The following is a 2,500-nucleotide window of genomic DNA, read 5'->3' as shown; positions in this document are numbered from 1 at the left end:
TATCGTCCGTTCGCTCGAAGATGACGGCTACGGCTGCCACGTAGTAAAGGAGCTCCCCCGAAGGCAGCACCCATAGATTGCGGCGCGTGTCGCCGCCGCGGTAGCCGTAACTGAGGTTGCGGAGTTAAGGAAAGGTGCCACCTAGTTGGGCTCGAGGTTGTCCCAACGCTCGATCCGCTCGGCCTCCGCCGCCGTGCGGTGCGGCATGTGCGTGGAGGAGGCGGGAGGGAGGGGGAGGAGGTCGGGGTTGGGGGTGGGGTTGGGTGGGAGGGGGTTGGGAAAGAGAGTGGGGTTAAGGATGAAGTGGTTAGATGCGAGGGGTTGAGGCCGGGTTGGGTAGGGAGAGGTCCGTAGATGGGGTTAAGGAGAGGGTGGGGTTGGGGGTGAGGGAGAGGTGGTGTGTGGGGGTGAGAGGAGGGTGAGGACAGGTGTGAGAGTGATGAGTGGGTTTGGTGTAGGTCATGGAGGAAGGGGTGATGAAGGGGTGAGGAGGGGGTGAGGTTGGAGTAGGTGAGTGGGTGGGTGGGAGTGATGTTGGGGTGAAAAGGGGTAGTAGGGGGTGATGTTGGGGTGGAAGGTTTGGGTGAAGGTGAGAAGGGGTGAGGAAGGGAAAGGAGGAGGAGGAGTGAACGAGTGGGGAGTGGATATGGAAGAGTCCGATTTATAGAGGGAAAGAAGAGGAAGGGGTGATGAAGAGAAGGGGTGATGAAGGGGAAGGGGTGAGGAAGGGTGAGGGGTGAGGAAGGGGAAGGGGTGAGGAAGGGGAAGGGGTGAGGAAGGGGAAGGGGTGAGGAAGGGGAAGGGGTGAGGAAGGGGAAGGGGTGAGGAAGGGGAAGGGGTGAGGAAGGTTAAGGGGTGAGGAAGGGGAAGGGATGGGGGAGTAAAAGAAAATAGGGTGATATAGGGAGAATTTGGAGAAGGAAGGGGAAGGTGGGGGTGGACTATGGAGGGAGTGGGTGGAGAGGGGAGGTGGGGGATTGGGGAAGAGAGTGTGGGGAAGGGGGGGAAGGATCAGTGGCCGGAAAGTAGGTTGTAATGATTGGAGCAATTTCTAAGGAGGGGGAAAGGTGGATGGGGAGGGGGGGATCGGAGTCCTCAAGTCTAGCGGACCCCGCTCACAAGAACATGTCCGTGCTGCATGATTGCTGTTGACTGTGTTATCACCAGACTTATCACACTTGACTAATAAACCGGTGTTCAAAATCCTTAATGAACAAAAAACTCGACTTTCTAAGCTTTATGAAGTCTGGGGCTTAAGCCCTCTTAATCTCCTTTTTTAGGTCTCTGCGCGTCACTGGAGGGTTTTCTAGAACTAGGAAACAGGTCAACATGTCCCTTAGGACCTCGCTAGCGCTCCTGGAACAAATCTAGAACGGTTCTTTTCCACACACGACTGGATTCTAGGGCGACTGGAATCACCTGGGGGTGGCTATGCAGCGAGCGCCCCCGACTGACTGAGTCTGTTTACGTGTGGAAGTTGTGTCCAGCGACATCTGGCAACCCTGAGAGCCTTCTTCGTGCCCACGCAAGCACCATCAAGGGGTCGGACCGAATTCTCAGTGACCACGGCAGTGTACGAAAACGTGTAGACTAGTGGTGTAGTCAGGGTGGGGGTGGGGGGGGATACTTGGGGGGGAAGGGGGGCGTTGCTCCCCCCCACTATTTACGTAGGGTTATGGCATTCCACTTGTTATACGAGAAGAAATAATATGAAGGGGAAATGGTAACCTGATTTATGGAAAGACATATGAAAGAGCGTGTATATATATATATATATATATATATATATATATATATATATATATATATATACATATATAGCTATGAGTCCCTGACTTGACATACATCACGTGAACACTGTATTTGTACACGTAGAACAATCACGTGGTACACGTACGTGTCAGTAGCGCTCGTTACAAGAAAGATCAAGATCGTAGATCAAGAGACTATTAACATCTTCACGCTGGCGACAGACTTGATGATTTTTATTCTGGTTAACGACAGGCGATTTTATTCCGTTAGGGAGATGGGATTAGGGAGTCAAATGCGTTTTATTTTGGTTGTCGTCAAATAATTTTATTTATCATTGGGGAGGCAGGGGATCAATGGATTAAAATGCATTGTCAAGAAATTCATTGCAAGATAACGATTTTAATTCTAGTGAAAATAAGGACAAATAGAACTGAATAGAAGCTGGTAGAAAAATGATATAAAGTAAGGTAAGGTAAAGCAAAACACTAAATTAAACTAAACTTAACCAAAACCGATGAAAATTTTAGAATACAATGGAGCGTGTTAAGGTGAAATAAGGTAAAAGAAGGAACGAGATCAATATAAAACTGATTAAACAAAATGACAAAAAGAAAAAAAATAGAAAATTATTTCATTTCAACAGCAAACCCGGCACTGATATAAAGATCTTATAATCACAACCAAGAACCTAATGATACTAAAAAAAAAAAAAAAAAAAAAAAAAAAGAGTTAATACAGATGAGTATTA

At 48.4% G+C, this 2,500-nt stretch overlaps 1 protein-coding gene across 5 annotated transcripts in view; it reads right to left on the bottom strand.

Moving 5' to 3' along the window:
- Nucleotides 1-2,500, bottom strand: part of DCX-EMAP (Doublecortin-domain-containing echinoderm-microtubule-associated protein) — a 128,224-nt gene that overhangs the window by 19,032 nt on the left and 106,692 nt on the right. For all 5 annotated transcript variants that reach the window (XM_076185020.1, XM_076185023.1, XM_076185021.1 and 2 more), the window contains one exon: nt 1-110. This exon is cut by the window's left edge and continues 40 nt beyond it. In XM_076185020.1, the coding sequence (XP_076041135.1) occupies nt 1-110 (110 nt within the window). The remainder of the gene's footprint in view (nt 111-2,500) is intronic.

Source organism: Oratosquilla oratoria, chromosome 5 (genome assembly GCF_046742065.1).
Source record: "Oratosquilla oratoria isolate Oo_2021 chromosome 5, ASM4674206v1, whole genome shotgun sequence".
Taxonomy (NCBI): Eukaryota; Metazoa; Arthropoda; class Malacostraca; order Stomatopoda; family Squillidae; genus Oratosquilla; species Oratosquilla oratoria.
This window is presented reverse-complemented; position numbering and strand designations above follow the sequence as displayed.